The following is a 17,475-nucleotide window of genomic DNA, read 5'->3' on the forward strand; positions in this document are numbered from 1 at the left end:
TAGACTTTAAGCAATAACAAAAGTTTGACAATAAACAAAGAGTATATGTATGTGTCAAATACATAGTAGTGTGTGTATTAATATAATTTTACGCATTATTTAAAAAAAAAATTAGCATTGTGCACTTCTTCTCTATATTCTCTATAAGTGTGGAAAATTTCATACTTCTCCGTCCCCGCAATTTTCGTAAAAAGGGTACAAAGTTTTTGCTTCACGTATTAATGTATAGATTAATTAGGACTACGAGAAACTTAAAACTGTTTCACCATAAAGATAAGATAATGAACAAATGGAAAAAGTGTTGTTAACAATGTGGTCATCTTAACAGCCGTTTTCTTATAAAATCTACAAAAAATTTACTGACGAAATACACGTAATATAATATGTAAAATGTTATGTAGAACCGCTGTTACATTTACTATTTATCTGATGGTTACCTTACCATATATAGTTCATGTTCCATGCATGTTTTGTGTTAATAATATTTCGTCCGTTCTATAATTTTAAACGTAGTCGACACGTATCATTACGAAATTTAAAAAGTAACTCGAATTTATTACTTCGTAAAACAAAACATGTGTATATTTAAAATAGACTTATTTAGATATTTCAAGTAGAGTATCACTTGTATTTTTAATATATATGGCGGAAGCTACAAAGATCTTTGAGACATGTCTGGATCGCGCTACTGTTCTGGGTTTTAAATCACGTGGGCTTTATCAGTTCATAGAATTTGATAAAGGAAAGATCCTCCACAGAGCGGACAAAATTGCTGCCTAGACCAACGATCCGAATGTTACTTTTCGGATTTGTTAATATGCAAACATGTAAACATATTTTGAAAAATTAGCTATAGCGCGTTTCAGACGTCTATCAAATAAATATCTTGTGTTCTATAAAAATCACTAACTAATTTTTAAATTAATAACTATAAGTAGAGTCATACTTTGAAAATTAGCTGTTGGTATTGCGAAATCAATTACAGCCCTATAATTTATAGTGACCTTATAAATTTGAGCGAATTTCGAGAGAATGCAACATTATGCGCACGAACAAATGCTCACACAAGGTCGCGTGCTGCAACTATTCTACATGCTTTTGTTTCAATACTACCTACTGCTAGCTTAAAGCCAATTACTACAAATAAATATGCACAATAAAGATATGAAACAATAGCAAAATTTCGTGAAATGTCTTGATTCGAAGTCGATTCGAATAAAAAAAAAGTATCCTTCAAAATCCAATAGTATTATTTGTATTGTCTACAGAATGCCTTGCCGCCTCAGACCGTTCGCGGCATCGATCCGGCCCAGTCAGGAGTGTTCCCGTGGCGGCAAATGTTAAACGAGATGTGGACTTCGACTGCCCAGAGGAGTTCGGCTACTATCCTCATCCCACCGACTGCACATTGTACTATGTTTGCGTGTTTGGCGGCGCCCTACTTGAATCATGCACTGGTGGACTTATGTACAGGTAAGATTCAAGCAAATTTCAATTCTAAATATACGAATTAACAAAGATTCAGAAATACAGTTTTACAAATCATATTCTATTCAAAAAAGAAGTCATTCTTAAATCCTTTGTCGATTGAGAACAGCGATTAGCTAACCAGGCACAAGATTATCGCAGAATAATAATTTTAAGTGTTAGAGGAAGTCTGAAAGTGGCACCTGCGACAGAGAAGCTGAGAAGTGCGCGTTTGGGATGGTATGGACATGTGATGAGATGAAATGAAAATGAGGTTGGTAAGAAAATGCTAACTATGAATGTGTAAGGATATAGAGAAAGAGGTAGACCTAAGAAGAATGGATGGATTGCGTGAAAGACGATATGGGTAAGAGGGGAGTGAGGGAAGAAATGGTATATGATAGAAGAGTATGGAAGGAGAAAACATGTTGCGCCGACCCCAGGTAACTGGGAGAAGGGCAGGATAATGATGATGATGATGAATAATTTTATTTGCGATTTACATTTTTCAGCCACGAGCTCCAAACGTGCGATTGGCCGCGCAACGTAGGCTGTGATGGTGCCAGCGCTGGTGGTGGCGAGGAGTTGGAGCGGTTTAGCGAGCGTGACGACCCACCGCCGCCGCCCCCACCGCCACGACGCACGCCGCCACCCCCACGAGCTCAGCCCAAGCCGATCATCACATCCAGAGGACAACCAAAATTCAATCGCGTGGAATACGAAAAGGTAAATTAAATTAGTTTTAATATTATATTATCAATCGAAGTTCTGATGCAAGATGATGAAGGTAAACGCCATAATAATATATTTTATTATGTTCTGTCTTTAACAATAACGCTTGTTAAGGGTTTATTTACAAATTGCTTTGTTATAATTCGTTTTTTCCTATACATTGATTTTTTTTCAATCATTACGCAACTTGTACAAATTTTCGAAAACTAAGCTTAGCAAAAAAATAAATAAATATATTTTATATATTCAGAATTTTGTCTGCTATATTTTCTTTTTTGTGTTACATATATTTGTGTCCGAGCTTACGGGTTCACCTAATACTGTATGATTACCGGAGCCCATAGATTTCACTTAGTGAATGCCACCACCCACTTAGAGATCTGAGGTTTAAGTCTCAGTTTTATAATATATCTGTTCAACTCTTCTAAACGTAATGCATTACTACTACGCGGTACCTAACGATGTGGGCTCAGAAGACACTCTACCTGTAAATGTTGTAATATTGGGAACGAGTTCATGCTCTAAAAATAATTTGGTTTTTTTCCCGTCAGCAACAACAGCTATATGCGGAAATAGATGATTTACCTCCCGTAGAAGAAATCGAAAGTGACAGACAGCAGCGCGTTTATCGAGGACAACCTTCGACAATAGGTCAAGTCCAAAAGGATAGAGATGGCTACGGATCTCAAGCTATTAGCTCCGGGAGAACTGTCAACTCGAATATAATTCCAGCATCCTTACCACAAACCGGTAAAATTGGATCATTTTCTTTCGGCTCGCAAATCGATGACAGACGGGCTGCCACTATAACTCCTGCTCCTCAAAAATACAAGTTAGTATTAAATTTTTCAATAAGAAAAAAAATGATTTGCTAAATGACTGATGATTTAATGAGAACGATAAACTAAATAATAGTATGATGGTTTCAGTGAAGACATTGACGACGTGACTGACACTCTCCATGACCGACAATTAGACCTTGATACAAATTTAGTTGATGTTACTGACTCTATTCAGAAACCTCTTCTAAGGAAAAAAAGAGAAATTGCAGTTGATAGCTTAGGCAAAAACTTAACTTTTGTTGAAACTGTAAATAATACATTCGATAATCCAGAAAATATTTCTAAGCGAAGTGATAGTGGCGAGGAAATGGAATATTACGAAGCAGATCCAGAAGACGTTGGTGTTATTGATGATCATTTTATTCAAGATGATGTTGAAAGAGGGAAAAGGCAAATCAGATACTATTTAAAAAATGGTTACAAGCCTCCGTTAAAAAATTGGGCTATTGCTAAGCCTGTCAGACTTGTAGATCAACAAGCTAGACCTAGCTATAATCAAAATTCACAATCACAGAGATATCAGCCTACTTACAATAATAATTATAATAATCCAGGTCGACTATACTTTTCATATGATAGTAATAGACATTCCACCGCAAATCCACTGGTTTCATATCAAGAAAGTCAAACCGAAAGGCCATTTAAACCTAGTTTACCAGATCCAGCGCACCAGAAGCATGTCCATAATCCTATTAATACTGTGACAAACTTGATTACCAAAAGTCCGCCTATATCGTCACTTTCTAGCAATAATAATCCATTTACTTCGTTGAATGGAGGATTTTATAACAACTCTCCGCGACCGAATCACGAACAAATCCAATCGCATTATATTACTTCTTTACATCACATTAATGATGGCTTATATCACGATTCATCTATTCTCCCAAGTACAGTAGTGACTGGTAAACCGGTCCCAGTTTCTACTTCAGAACGATTACAGAGTACATATAGGCCAAAATCGAATAAGTCTCAGAGTCAGCAATCTGAAAATAAAAACGAATCGGAACACACCCACAAGCAGCCTCAAGAAGAAGAATATGATGAAGAAGGAAGCTCTGAAGAAAACCAAGAGTCTTCATCAGAAGAATACGACGATGACGATTTCAAGCATGATTTTCCGGAACCCCCATATGAATTCACTCATCCAAGCAATAAATACGCGGAAATTGAGAATCCTTTTGCTAATCCCAATTTTGATTTTGATGCATTTTTGTCGAAAATAAGTAACGGTCAGTACACGCCTGCTCCGAAAGTCATACCGAAAATTGTGAACTCTGCTGTAGGTTCATCAAGTCCAGCAAATGTTGGCTCTGTTTTGCCAAGCTCGACATTAAATTACCAGGGCATGAGTACTCCGAAACCATTTACACCTGACAATTCATTCACGACGCAATACAAAGACAACAATTCAGAATTTCAGCCAGTTATCAAACAATCTCAATTATATGACCAATTCCAAAGTCCAAAACCTAGTTTGCAGTCATATCCACAGCAGCAGCAACAACAACATAACTATAATGGAAACGTCTATACCAAAGCTCAACAAACAGCTGGAACTCCACTTGATGCTATACGACCAAAATTGAAACCGCCGAATTTTAAAGATGATCGTCAGCTTCCAATTACTTACAGTTTCACTACACCCAACTCAATAGATCAAACTAAATTAAAAGAAGAAAATCAGCGCATCGTGGCTGTTACTCCAAAGCCACATGTATTTGCGAGTGGTACAGGTGGACCTCTTATTTTGTCCAACTCCAAACAGCAATACATAAATCTAAAGCATTTTACAGAACCTCAAAATCGTTTCTCGGTTACTACTAGGCCTTATTTCGCAACATCTGTTAAGCCCTATGAAGCACATGTCAAATCGACACAAAAACCACTCACGACTATTACTAATGAGCAACTTTCAGCACTGCAACAGTATTGGAAAAATAATCCAACGGCAAATCCACTTTCAGTACAATCCGTGACAATTCGTCCGGGCAGTAGTCCTAACATTGCGCAGTTCGAGACTTTCTTCGGGGAAACCATAAAGTCTTCCACGAATCCTCCAGTATTCAATCAAAATACATTCACTAGCCTAGGTAGAGAGCAGTTCATTACTACGGTAAAGCCAGCAACGAAACGTAGACCAATTCCTAAGCCCTCACCGGAAATGAATGACTATTATTATGATGATGAGGACGAACAATATTATTATGAACCTGTCGTAAAACCAAAATATATGCCAAGTACAGAAATCAAACCGCAGAGACCACCTCTCGCACAAAATTACAAGGAGTATGATGACAGTTATGAAGATTCCAGAGAAGAAACTGCTACTGTCAAACCATTACAAAAAGTAACACAAAGACCAACCAAATATTATACAATCAAACCAGAAACTACGACCAAAAATCACAACGATGTATCTGCTCCTATCAAGAGCTTTAGTAACAATGAAAATAACAAAATACCCATTCCCGTTTTGGTGGAATATGCAAATCCGACATCATCGGTTTTAATGCGTCCAGATGTTTCAAATTATGAAATCATTCATCACCATACCCGTAATCGCACCATTCATTTAAAGAAACCAATTTCAAATGAATCTGGTCCTTACACTAGTGCACCTCCAAAATATTTGAATCAAACGACATTAAGACCATATACAGTTAGGCATAGATTAGCTAAACCGACAACTGTACCTGAGACTTCAAAACAGAATCACACACAAAATAGAGTTCGAATGAGACATCCCAATATTGTTGCTCAAAAACTGACTACTCCAAGAGACAGTTACAATCAAGAAACTCGATTTACTAAAATTAATCATGACGGTAAAACAAACAGGTAATTCAAAAACAAAAGAATATTAAGTAGTGTAAGAGCAAAGCATTTTGTTAAACTGATTCTTGCATTGTTTTAAATAAAGGATCGTAACTAGATAGTATTTTGTAGACAAGACGAAACTACATAAATGCACGTTATAACAGTTTGACATTATGTACTAAGAATGACTTGACCGTGACGATAGTGACTGCAAACGCTTTGTAAATTGCAAATTGCACAGTTTTTTTTCTTCATTTATTCTAAGATTACTATTTTTTCTCTATTTTAAAAATATGTTAAATTTGTAGCTTGGAACCGACAGAAAATCTATCTCCAGTATCTTATTCACCAAGCCCTCGACCTAAAATGTTGTACAATGGATCTCAAGCGTATAATCCCGATCAATATGATCCATACTATGCAGTCTATGATGAAGACGGCGAGTTATACAAGGATACAGGTATACACAACTTAACAGCAACATTTCACATATTATTTTGGTTAAGGGAATGATTTTAAAATATTTATTTATGAGTATTAAACTGTAAATAATTATCTAATCTAATCTGTCTTTAATTTAATATATTTTAGTTAAGTACTATATGTTCGTAAATAATTAAAAAATTAAATTCCATCTTACATTCCACCACTTTCAATAACTCATATTTGCGTAAAATGAAAGAATTAAACAAAAAAACATTAGGGCGTGGGGAATATACATAGTTCATAAATAATGGCACTTTGAATTTGGTTAATCGAAAGAGGTTCACTTGACGCTCGGGTGTTTGCAGATTATGTGCAGCAATATAACGTTGCATCGGTCCGCCCAGCAGTACAGCAGACATACAGAGGTACTCCACCTCCAGCCAGACGACCCGTCGAAACGTACACGGCAAGGCCGGTGTCGGCTGATGACTACGACGATGCACTCATCCAAGGACAGGTAAGAAATACCATTTTTTTTCCTATGAAACAAGTTTGTGTTTTTTTTTATTGCTTGGATGGATGGACGAGCTCACAGCCCAATTGGTGTTAAGTTATCCAAGGGAAGGTTACCCACTTAACACCAGGTGGGCTGTTCCAGTAAGGAACTCATAGACATCTATAACGTCAATGCACCACCCACCTTGAGATATAAGTTCTAAGGTCTCAGTATAGTTACAATGGTTGCCCCACCCTTCAGATCGAAGCGCATGACTGCTTCACGGCAGAAATAGGCAGGGTGGTGGTACCTACCGGTGCGGACTCACAAGAGGTCCTACCACCAGTAAATGTGTTCCTAAATTCAGAAATATTTATTATTATTTTCTTTTATTTAATCTCAAAAGTGTACAACTTTAACACTAAGTTTAATTTCTAGATTAGCAACCAAAATCAATACCAAGCACCCGTTCGTCATTCTACGAGGTAAGCTTTAACTTATTCTTGATTTTGCACAAATATATTACTGTACGCAAATGGAACACCTGCAGTCATAACGAATTAAATTACGTACCCAGGGGCGAAGGTAATGAATTGGGCTATGAGCATAACCCGAGCAGCATAAGGACGACACTGTATGAAACTACTTCTATTAGCACAACCCCTTCTACTACGACAAGCACTACAACTACCACGACTACACAACGCCCTACCACTGCACCATATACTGAAGCTATGACCCCGTCTCGATACACGCCAAGGTACTACAAAAGAAATAATACCCAATCTAAGTTCATCATGGCTTAATTCATAACGACCATAACGTCATATTAAAATATCATTCAATTGTCATTTCTTCTGGAAAACTTTCTAACCAGCATCTAACAAAATGATTACCATATTATTGCATACTTCTTTTTGGTTCAAAATCTTGATAAGCCCTTATCGTATAAATCGTAACATTTCCAGTATTTGGTTTCTTTATCAGTCTTCTTTAGAGATGCTGTAGGCTTTTGTGGTATCTGTTTGTGTTACTTGACGTTTGTTAACATTTCCTTTACTAACTTTACTAAAATAGTTCGATTGATTACTGTATTGGTAACTATCTATCTTATATAAGTACATATTATACAGCTTAAATTAGATAGTGTTTTTGCTTTGTATTCAACAGATCATCCACAGATGAAAACCCTACTCCCAAATCTGATACTTCTTCTACTGCCCCTGAAAATGATCCTACCCCCTCGACAACACCGTCTCATATTAATTTATCCTATCTTGCAAAGCCCTTTGAAATAACTGACAATTTACATAGATTAGAACAGACCTTACCGACAACTGAAAAAATGTTGACTTCTAGACGTTCTTCTCGTGTGATTAACAATAACAATAATATCCCTGTGGACGTGGAACAAGTCTCTTCTAATAAAGGCAAGAAAAAAATACTGTCATTAACGACTGGTTTTTCTATTAGACGAAATTTAAACAATACAAATAACCCATATACGTTGACGGTTCTAACGCGACCAATAGATGAATTTAATAATCCGCGAAAAAACCATTCACGTATTAACAATTCTTCTACTGGTAAGCATTCGCAACGATATCGTTATGAAATCAGCGATAGTACAAGTAACGACAACATAAATCGCAGTGAAGAAGATAATAATAGTTTCAGTACATCGGCAGAACCAGTTAATCGTCGAACTGATATCACAAAAGAAATAACTGAAGAATATGATATTCCGATTCCTATTAAGCCACCTAGTAGAAAATTAATTTCTGTTGAAACAACTACCCCTACAACCACAACAACAAAATACTACTTAAAAACTGTTATTAAACGACCAAGTTCTGTTAGTACTGAACAATTTCAAGAGAATACCGTCAGCACTGAAAGCATTCTAAGAAATCAAGCTGAAAAAGCCGACGCTAGGAGTCAAAACAATATTTTACTCAAAAATCAATCGAGATCGGATAAGTATAAAGCACAAACTGAACCATTTGTTTCACCATATCGTACTTTGGACAATTTACGTAATAGTTATCGAGTGGACGAACAAATTCCAGAGTCTTCTTCGGCTAAAACTACTTCATCTACTACAACACAAAAATTAAGAGATAAATCAAATTCGCTTTCAACAAGAAAAGCTGCACAACTTTCACGTGTTGCACCGTCTTACTACAGTTATCGTTTAGAAGACGAAGTTATCCCAAACCATACAACAGAAGTATTCAGTGGAAAAGTCAAAAATGTCATTCAAGCCTTTTTAAACAATGTAGATAGTTCACCCATACCACAACTTGTAGAAAAAATACCAGATCAGAGCTCTACGACTCCAGCTTCTTCTACTGAAGAAAGGATTGTGAACATAGGTTTTCAGCGAAAAAGCGTGAATTACACAACCGAAAAGCCTTTACGTAATAATGTTAAACGGTTACAAATAGTAACTGAATCAAGCATAATTAATACAGATAGAACAAATTTAAATAAAATTAAACCTTCTGAAAATGATGAAACTGTAAATCAAGATTTTGCGCTAATTAACCCTGTAGATAGTGTGAGTACAACTTCTGTGGTATATACAACGTCAACAGTAGCACCAGTCCAGAAAGAAAACTATGAACAATTGTATGTACCAAGCAGAGATTACTACTCGTTAAAATTCAACAGCTTAGTAAACAGTACAGATGCTCCAGCACGATTTGTGCCAGCGTCGGAAAAGTCGCAAAAATTTAAAAATGTAATGAATTTAGAACCGTCAACTGAATCTGTCGACGTTGTTATAGAAGAAGCTAGTGAAAAAAAAAAAGACGATCAAATTGTTGATAACAACAGTTCTGTTGTTAATGACGAACAACAGAAAAACGATAATGGGTTATTTAGTGATATTGCTTCTACGACAAGCACTACAAAAGCAACTACGACAATTAAATCCGAACAGACTACGACAACGACCACGACTGTTAAAAGCATTTCCTTCCCAACGCGAGCCTCTCGAGTCAATCCTGCCATTAAGTTAGCCGCGACAAATCTTGGAGGTGGGCGCAGGAGTTACCAATCTACATCGAAATGTTCATCAGACAACAGTCTGCAACCGAATCCCAAATGCAACGAAATCAAATACCAGAGGTACATCACTCGCCGGCCAGTAGTCTATGCCAGACGTTCTCACTTTAATGATGGTGGAGGCTTCGTCTATTGAAACATTTTTTTTCCGCCTCGCGGGTAACTAGCATGAGGATAGAACATCTTGCAGAATCGTTTAATAGCACCTACAGCTAAACTCTTTCGCTTAACATTCTGTTCTCATTGGGGGACTTCATGTCGGTTGAGTCAAGTTTTCTGAATTGTTAACTCCTGACGCGAGACCTTTATACCATTTCCTGCACTGTACTATGGTGAATTTGTTACTTAGACTTAGAAATTATCTTGCAAACAGTTTAGCCAAGTGGAAAGTTCCTCAATGTAGTTGTGCACTTCTATAAATACGCACTTCATCGCAATCATCTTAAAGTAACTAAAAGTGCACAGACATAATTAATTATTTTGTACGTAAGTCGTCTAACCTAAGGCATACTACTTGCATGAATTACTAAAGTAGAATCGAGCATCTAATTAAAAAAAAAAACGACAATATCACAAATATTATTAATTCACATATATTGGTAAGAGATTTATAACTAAAAAATAAGGAGATAATAATGTTAGTATGTTTCGCTTTGTTTTAAAAAATCACGCATACTAACTTTATATTTTCAGAAGAAGATTATGTAAGCTAAATTTGTTTACAGACCTACGAGTACACGTGGGCGCGGTTCAGCGCATTTCTCTACGTCGAGTGGATCAGATGCACCTCTGCCGCCACCCAACCGAGGAACACCCCCAACGTTAGAACCAAAACCTGCTAGATTTTTAATAGATGCATATTCATTATATTTGTTCACGTCATGCTTTATTACAGCTTCACTTTTTAATTAGCTTTGTACACTATCATTGTTAGTATGTTGCACATGAAAAGGTATTGTCTAAAATGAGTTTATCGTTTCGGGATTATACTAAATGATCACTTTTTGAGCAGACGCAGCCGGCCGACATTGAAACCCTCCACAGCTATTGTCTCAAAAACGACAGAGTTTGTAGACATCTACAACCATCCGCCCAGTAGACCAGCGTCCGTTTATCCTCAACCAACACCGGATAAGACGGCGGCGAAATGCAGGAAAGACGTTTGTTTGTTGCCAGACTGCTACTGCGGTGGAAAGGAAATTCCAGGTTAGATATTTTATTTCCATGCGAAATTAAGTATATTAAAACATTTAAATTGCGTTTATACAATCTGTAACTTTACACTAGTTAAAGAAACTATACAGTTGGAGAGATAGAAAACAAATCTACCAAACATTGGGCATCTTTGATTACATGGTGATTTTACATAGTCACAACATAGTACATAACTTAGTCAATTAATCAATGAAATAATGTCTCTATTGCATTAAATATCAATATTTGGAAATGACGTAAACCTAACGATGCATACGTATGTATTGGATTTTTAAAATTTATTTATGAAATAGGAAATTTACCTGTCAGCGAAGTTCCACAAATGATTTTAATCACATTCGACGATGCAGTAAATGACCTTAACAAAATGTACTATGAAGAACTATTTCAAAGGGGGCGAGTTAATCCAAATAGCTGTCCTATAACAGCCACCTTTTATGTGTCACACGAGTGGACCGATTACAGTCAAGTACAAAATCTTTATGCAGAAGGTCACGAATTTGCGTCACATACAGTCTCGTAAGTCAAAATAAGATGAGCTACTCGAACTCTGAACTGAATCTTCAAGGATAACTAACAATTTTCCGTGTTTTTTTTGTTTGTTTTGTTTTTTGGTTTCTTTCACTAATGGATTTTTATTTTCTCTTCCGCCTTCCCCCTCTTCTATATTTCCTATTCCTGGCACATTCTACACACCACATGCACGACTACCACTACAACAGGAGACTTACCGGTGGAGTCGGTCCCGCAAATTGTTCTTCTGACATTTGACGATTCCGTCAACGATCTGAACAAAGGCCTGTATACTGACCTCTTTGAGAAAGGTCGTGTCAACCCGAACGGCTGTCCGATTACGGCAACATTTTATGTCTCCCACGAATGGACTGATTACAGCCAAGTTCAGAACCTCTATTCTGCTGGACACGAGATGGCCTCACACACGATTTCGTAAGTTACCATAAAAAGATATGGCACAGTTACAAATTAAAGCAGCACCGAATGTAAAGAAAAGTTTTACAACACAAATTATACTCTTCTTATCTAATCTGTCAAACTTTGATTACTTTTCTTCAAAACTTCTTCTTTATCAAATTCCTAAGCAAACAGTAGTTTTTTTTATTGCACGGGCTCATATTGGTGACCAATTATACGTATATATACATATTTATCTCATTATATTAAATTTCAGCCACAGCTTTGGTGAACAATTTTCCCAAAAGAAATGGAACAGAGAAGTTGCTGGCCAACGAGAAATTCTTGCAGCTTATGGTGGTGTAAAACTTGAGGATGTTAGAGGCATGAGAGCGCCGTTCCTTTCCGTTGGTGGAAACAAAATGTTCAAAATGCTGTACGATTCTAACTTCACTTACGACTCTTCTCTCCCAGTGTATGAAAACAGACCGCCCAGCTGGCCTTATACTCTCGATTATAAACTATTCCACGACTGTATGATACCACCGTGTCCGACGAAATCCTATCCAGGTAAATCAATTACTTTGAATCATTAACTAGGGTGTTAGTCAATAATGAAGTCGTCGTGGCCTAAAGGATAAGACGTCCGGTGCATTCGTATCTAGCAATGCAACGGTGTTCGAATCCCGCAGGCGGGTACCAATTTCTGATGAAATACGTACTTGACATTGTTCACGATTGACTTCCACGGTGAAGGAATAATATTGTGTAATAAAAATCACACTCGCAAAATTATATTGCGTAATTACTGGTGGTAGGACCTCTTGTGAGTCTGCACGGGTAGGTACCACCACCACGGCTATATCTGCCGTGAAGCAGAAATGTGTTTCGGTATGAAAGGTGGGGCAGCCGTTATAACTATACTAAGACCTTAGAACTTATATCTCAAGGTTGGTGGCGCATTTACGTTGTAGATTTCTATGGGCTTCAGTAAACACTTAACATCAGGGGAACTGTGAGCTTGTCCGGCTATCTAAGGAATAAAAAAAGTCTAAGTTAAGAAAAAGTCTGTAAGAAATTCAATACGTTCTTGATTTTAAATTGTTTATGATCGTCGTCTTTCAGGTGTTTGGGAGGTCCCCATGGTGATGTGGCAAGACTTGAACGGGGGCCGATGCTCCATGGGCGATGCTTGCGCCAATCCACCTGAACCCGAAAACGTTTATAAAATGATCCTGAAGAACTTCGATAGACACTACAGCACCAACAGGTAATAATAAAATTTTAGTTATATAAAAGTAATACCGAAAAGACACTGAATAGATTCCGATATCGTTTTTTTTAATCTTCTTGTCAGGCTTAATAAAAAAAAAGCACGAAATAACTGTTTGGTACAAAGCTGTTAAAGTAGACAGGTAGACGGAGTTAATAGTTTTCTGAGTCTCGGTACGGTTATCTTCTGTTGTTGAACGATAGGAGGTTTTAATCGGTTCAACTGTAACATGCCCCACCTACTACTAATAACCGGGAAACAGAAAAGGGGCCAGTTGATACGGGTACGATCAGATTTACAAACAAAATGAAGTTTATCTTCTATTTGTTTTTCATAGCTTCATAGTCAGTCGTGGTCTATATTGCTGGAGTGTCAAAGTTTGCTTGTTTAAAGTCAACCGGCTTATATACTTAGTAGAAACTATCCACTGCCCTTTCTTCGATAGAAACTTGAATAAAATATATTAAGAATGGTCAAAAAAAAACCGGTGCGCGTGCAACTTGGTGCGCGTGAATGAAGCGAAATTTTTTTTTTCGATGTGTTGTAGTATTGTAGTTTTCTTCATTTTTCATCCTTAAATCAGATTGCTCTTGTAATAGGGAATAGTGTGTATAAGAGATGCGACATCTTCAACATTTATATCATTATATTTTAAAATATAGAAAGAAAAAAAAAGTAAGTTAAATACTTCATTAAAATATTGGAAGCTTCTATAGTAGAATTATTTTGTCCGTGCAGTTTGAGTCATAAAAAACGGAGCGGTGAAGCGAGTATTTCGCTCTCTCTTCCACTCACGAGCCTTATGGACGGGCGTAGTGATGCGCATTATTGTTGTCGATAAGCGTTTTCAATAGTGTATTTAGTTTTGTAATTTTGTGGGTTAGTGATAAAAATGAAAAAAAAAAACACTAATCGAACACTTACACCACATACCGCCGCAGCAAGTTAACGAGAACGGCAGAAATTAACACTTTGTAGCTTTTCGGGATCTATTCTTATTTCAGTGAAAAAATTTAACACATTGTTGATAACGACACGTGCAAATATTATTTTGAATAAATTCTGCCGTTTTGATACAAAACAAAGGAGTAGCCATTGCGTCACTAAAGAAATTCAGAGAACGAATGCATAAAAACACATTTCTCTTCGACATAATGTACTATAATTTGCAGGTAAGTACAAATTACTCATAACATAATAATGTCTCACCACCCTTCGTATACCACCTTCCTTCCATCCACCTGCCTTCGATGACTCATTTGTTTTTATTGATAATGGCTTTGCGCCCGCGCAACATGCTCACCACCGTAGCCGGGCTATGTATTATTACCCAAACTGCACGGACAAAATAATTCTACTAACTATAGTTCTTAACGCTCGCGCTGATCTGTAACAGGTATACTACGCGCATGCGTTCGAGTGCCGCGCATTCACTCTCGCTCTGTCTCTTTCTAGTGTGGTAGCCATCGATATATATATATATATCGATATATATATATATATCGATGGTGGTAGCGTTCAACGTTTATCGCAACTTTGTTGGAAGTCGCATTAGAAGTTTCACTTCAATAATTGAAATATATTTCTGTAGTTTAGTATTTCGATGCTGATTTATGTTGCTGACACTTTAAAATTTTAATGATATCATTCCAGGGCACCTTTCGGCTTATTCTATCACGCGGCTTGGTTCACTCAACCGCACCACAAGGAAGGCTTCATCATGTTCTTGGATCACATCAACCAGATGCCGGATGTGTGGATAGTCACTAACTGGCAAGCTCTACAGTGGGTCAGGGATCCCACTCCTATCTCTAGGATAAACAATTTCCAGCCTTTCCAGTGCAACTATCAGGTATTTCATTATCTATATATATAAATATGAACTGCTGTTCGTTAGTCTCGCTAAAACTTGAGAACGGCTGGACCGATTTGGCTAATTTTGGTCATGAATTATTTGTGGAAGTCCAGAGAAGGTTCAAAAGGTAAATAAATTTGAAAATGCTCGAAATTAAATAAAAATAACAATTTTGTTTTTCCTATGATTTGTCCCCGTCGGACTGTCCGTCGTCGTATTTTATACAAAAGTTTAGGTATTTTGTTTATTGATTTTGTCACTACGAAGTCTGCCGGGTCAGCTAGTAATTTATAGTTTCTATGTATTGTTCAAGTTGGCTTTTCTAAGATATGAAACATTTTCAGGTCAGTCTTAAAAATTAATTTTTCAAAGTTAAGCACAGTAAAATATGAAGTCCCAGCGCCGAGCAGTAGCTTTTTCTCAATATGCAGAATTATACTTATTTAGAGATACCTTATGTTTTGTCAACTAATTAAAATGGGTCATTTAGGAACACTTAAATACATACTGGTGGTAGGACCTCTTGTGAGTTCGCACGGGTAGGTACCACCACCCCGCCTATTTCTGCCGTGAAGCAGTAATGCGTTTCGGTTTGAAGGGTGGGCTGTGAGCTCGTCCACCCATCTAAGCAATAAAAAATAAAACTTAGACCAGATTACCTATTGAAGAAAAAAACTCGAATACACAGATTATATTATTTGTCAAATGCTAATGGCATTAATATATATTATGTCACTGTAGGATCGGCCGAAGAAGTGCAACAACCCCAAAGTGTGCAACCTTTGGCACAAATCCGGAGTAAGGTACATGAGAACATGTCAACCATGTCCCGAAGTGTACCCATGGACCGGTAAAACGGGCATCAGATCTTCACGCATCGACAACGACATCGGAGAGTAATCCATACATTAACACAGGTAGAAATATTTAGCATCTTGTAGACGATGATGATCCTATGAATTTATAATTAGATGTCATAGCCAACGAGGCAAGGATCGTTTCATTTTGTAAATTATTTCACAGTAGAAATTTTATTATCACCTGAGATCAGTGCCATTTAGTTTTCGATGGTCACAAAAAAAATATAATAAAAAACAAAAAATGTTTTCGTTGTAAAGCAATTCCATTGAATGTTGTGATCCGAACTTTTGTGCAGCGTGCTTTTTAAGACGTGTATAATGTATTGGAAACTGTGATATTTTGTGTTTTCAATCAGCTCGAATGAAGATTGTGTCAATTTTACGTAAACCATGCTTCCTAAAATCAAATTTACTTATATCCATTTGTCTTTAATCATTTTTTTTTTTATCTAAAAAAATACTCTCGTTATCTAGTGCTAGTTCGCTAAGCGCCGGTTATTTTTTTTACTTAGAAACTTTAAGATGATTTATACTAGCCATTTATGAGTATCGTGTTCTTTTAATCTTGCCAGCTTTGTGGTTGACACTGCCTTTTATGAATGTAAATATAGTTAATGTATAGTTTACTAGTAGGTTAATTATGTGTAGTTAAGTCTTCAATGTTTTCGTACTTTGAGTAATATTGAATCAAAATTCATTTTGTATACCACTGATATTTTCTCGTCTGTAACTTTGTGTAGACGTCTGATTACATCGTAGACAAATGATGTTGCACATGTCTATACGAATGTATCGATTTGTTGTAGTTACGAAAACAAAGTTTTGAATTAGTTAATGTTTCATTTCGCAACAACGTTTTTAAGCAAATGAATCAAAATTTTATTATAGTTAAAAATACAAAAATGTAAATCTACCCCCTTTTTTAGGATACAGATACAAAAATGATAACAATAATGAAACATTACATTCCATAATAATGTCAAATCATTTTTTTTAAACATACACTATACAATAATGACGTAATTTTAAGCACATAATATGTTTAATGACACAAATTATGAATAATGTTTTCAATTCAATTCAATTCTCGCATTAGTAATGTTTTGGTTTGCTATTGCAATCAAAGCTATAAGAAGCGCTTGCATTGACATTATTTAAAAATATCTATTAGTATTTATAAGTAAATTTAATGTAAATATTTAAAGAATATTATTTAAAATTGGTAGTTTACATTTTTTTATAAATCTCGTCAAAATTACTGTTTTGAATATATTTCGTATATTTATCATACTTCGTTTTTGGCATAACACCTATTTAAGAGGATCATAAGGAGATATGTGAACAGTGCTAAAAAAATAAATGCTATAATTATATAAATATTGTTTTTTTTTCTACTCCTATTAGAACTATTTTCTTTGTATATAAATGCGCAAGAGTACGAATCATCCAGGGAAGGCTCCAAAAGTCAATCTTTCGAAGCCCTCGTGGCCTAAAGGATAAGACGCCCG

At 36.3% G+C, this 17,475-nt stretch overlaps 1 protein-coding gene across 2 annotated transcripts in view; it reads left to right on the forward strand.

The window, feature by feature from the left end:
• Positions 1 to 17,344, forward strand: part of Cda5 (Chitin deacetylase-like 5) — a 120,090-nt gene extending 102,746 nt beyond the window's left edge. The window contains exons 2-17 of one of the 2 annotated variants that reach the window (XM_028176780.2): positions 1,269 to 1,473; positions 1,980 to 2,193; positions 2,751 to 3,031; positions 3,129 to 5,882; positions 6,170 to 6,321; positions 6,653 to 6,804; positions 7,222 to 7,268; positions 7,361 to 7,543; positions 7,954 to 9,915; positions 10,578 to 10,673; positions 10,865 to 11,058; positions 11,790 to 12,015; positions 12,257 to 12,549; positions 13,105 to 13,249; positions 14,906 to 15,104; positions 15,849 to 17,344. In XM_028176780.2, coding sequence (XP_028032581.2) covers positions 1,269 to 1,473; positions 1,980 to 2,193; positions 2,751 to 3,031; positions 3,129 to 5,882; positions 6,170 to 6,321; positions 6,653 to 6,804; positions 7,222 to 7,268; positions 7,361 to 7,543; positions 7,954 to 9,915; positions 10,578 to 10,673; positions 10,865 to 11,058; positions 11,790 to 12,015; positions 12,257 to 12,549; positions 13,105 to 13,249; positions 14,906 to 15,104; positions 15,849 to 16,007 — 7,262 coding nt within the window. In that variant the 3' untranslated portion in view covers positions 16,008 to 17,344. The remainder of the gene's footprint in view (positions 1 to 1,268; positions 1,474 to 1,979; positions 2,194 to 2,750; positions 3,032 to 3,128; positions 5,883 to 6,169; positions 6,322 to 6,652; positions 6,805 to 7,221; positions 7,269 to 7,360; positions 7,544 to 7,953; positions 9,916 to 10,577; positions 10,674 to 10,864; positions 11,059 to 11,789; positions 12,016 to 12,256; positions 12,550 to 13,104; positions 13,250 to 14,905; positions 15,105 to 15,848) is intronic. The other variant, XM_089727242.1, reaches the window with a different exon arrangement.
• The last annotated feature ends 131 nt before the right edge of the window (positions 17,345 to 17,475 follow it).

The sequence above is a fragment of the Bombyx mandarina genome, chromosome 05 (genome assembly GCF_030267445.1).
Source record: "Bombyx mandarina strain Sakado chromosome 05, ASM3026744v2".
Classification (NCBI taxonomy): Eukaryota; Metazoa; Arthropoda; class Insecta; order Lepidoptera; family Bombycidae; genus Bombyx; species Bombyx mandarina.